Below are 2,047 nucleotides of genomic sequence, written 5' to 3'. Positions count from 1 at the left end.
GAAATCCAACATCCGAAATTTGCTGCCAAACGGAGGTGGACATGCAGCAAACCCAAACCCAGCAATATGCTTCGAGAGGCAGTCATGTCCACCTCCGACAAATTGATGGTGGAACCCCCGTCTGCGTACCCCATCACTCCATCCAGCCCTCTGTACACCAACACAGACAGTCTTACTGTGATCACTCCAGTCAAAAAGAAGCGGGGCCGACCAAAGAAGCAGCCTTTGCTTACAGTTGAAACCATTCATGAGGGTACCTCCACCAGCCCGGTCAGTCCCATCAGCCGAGAGTTTCCTGGCACCAAGAAAAGAAAGAGACGGCGCAACTTAGCCAAGTTGGCCCAGCTAGTGCCGGGAGAGGACAAACCCATAAGTGAGATGAAGTTTCACAAAAAAGTTGGAAAGCTCGGTGTGTTGGATAAAAAGACCATCAAGACTATCAATAAGATGAAGACGCTCAAAAGAAAGAATATCTTGAACCAGATCTTGTCCTGCTCCAGCAGCATTGCCCTGAAGGCCAAAGCTCCCCCGGAAACCAGCCCTGGGGCAGCAGCCATTGAAAGCAAACTGGGCAAGCAGATTAATGTCAGCAAGAGAGGAACCATCTACATTGGCAAGAAGAGGGGCAGGAAGCCAAGGGCGGAGCTGCCACCCCCATCTGAAGAACCCAAAACAGCCATCAAGCACCCAAGGCCTGTTTCTAGCCAGCCGGAAGTCCCAGCCGTGCCTTCCAACTTTCAGTCCCTTGTGGCATCTTCACCAGCAGCTATGCACCCACTCTCTACGCAGTTAGGTGGGTCCAATGGCAACCTGAGCCCCGCCAGCACTGAAACCAACTTTTCAGAGTTGAAAACTATGCCAAATCTCCAGCCCATCAGTGCTCTTCCAACCAAAACCCAAAAGGGAATTCACAGTGGAACCTGGAAGCTATCTCCACCCAGGCTGATGGCCAACTCCCCGTCACACCTCTGTGAGATTGGCTCACTCAAGGAAATCACGCTGTCCCCTGTGAGCGAATCCCACAGCGAGGAGACAATCCCCAGTGACAGTGGCATCGGGACAGACAACAACAGCACGTCTGACCAGGCGGAGAAGAGTTCAGAATCCCGACGGAGGTACTCTTTTGACTTCTGCTCCCTGGACAACCCAGAGGCCATTCCGTCCGACACCAGCACAAAGAACCGGCATGGCCACCGGCAAAAGCATCTCATCGTGGACAATTTTCTGGCCCACGAAAGTCTCAAGAAGCCAAAGCACAAGAGGAAACGGAAGAGCCTGCAAAACCGCGATGACCTCCAGTTTCTGGCAGACCTGGAGGAGCTCATCACCAAGTTCCAGGTGTTCAGGATCTCCCACCGGAGTTATACCTTTTACCACGAGAATCCATATCCCAGCATTTTTCGGATTAATTTTGATCACTACTACCCGGTGCCATATATCCAGTATGACCCGTTGTTCTATCTTCGCAGGACTTCAGACTTGAAGTCAAAGAAGAAGCGTGGTAGGCCTGCAAAAACCAATGACACCATGACAAAGGTGCCTTTTTTACAAGGGTTCAGCTACCCTATTCCCAGCGGAAGTTACTATGCACCCTATGGAATGCCTTACACATCAATGCCTATGATGAACCTTGGCTATTACGGTCAGTACCCAGCTCCTCTGTACCTGTCACACACGCTCGGAGCAGCGTCTCCATTCATGAGGCCAACAGTGCCACCACCTCAGTTCCATGCGAGCTCCCACGTAAAGATGTCCAGTGCAGCTAAGCATAAAGCAAAGCACGGAGTGCACCTGCAGGGACCCGTCAGCATGGGACTCAATGACATACAGCCTTCCCTGAACCCGCCCAAGGTCAGCAATGCTGGACTATCTGGTGGTCGGCTCCACAAGAGAAAACACAAACACAAGCATAAGCACAAGGAAGACCGAATCCTGGGGACCCATGACAACCTGAGCGGGCTCTTTGGAGGCAAAGCCACCAGCTTCTCCAGCCACATTCTGAGTGAGCGACTAGGTGGTGTGGACAAGGAGCTCCCGCTGGTGACAG

At 52.2% G+C, this 2,047-nt stretch overlaps 1 protein-coding gene across 1 annotated transcript; it reads left to right on the top strand.

The window, feature by feature from the left end:
- Positions 1–6: 6 nt before the first annotated feature.
- Positions 7–2,040, top strand: LOC103254095 (SET-binding protein; the record flags this gene model as incomplete). The annotated part of the gene is made up of 1 exon (XM_008052253.1): positions 7–2,040. A coding segment is annotated over one exon (2,034 nt), but the record flags the coding sequence as incomplete, so codon positions are not given.
- Positions 2,041–2,047: the final 7 nt, after the last annotated feature.

Source organism: Carlito syrichta, unplaced genomic scaffold (assembly GCF_000164805.1).
Source record: "Carlito syrichta isolate Samal-C Ts95f unplaced genomic scaffold, Tarsius_syrichta-2.0.1 Scaffold269614, whole genome shotgun sequence".
NCBI lineage: Eukaryota > Metazoa > Chordata > Mammalia > Primates > Tarsiidae > Carlito > Carlito syrichta.
This window is presented reverse-complemented; position numbering and strand designations above follow the sequence as displayed.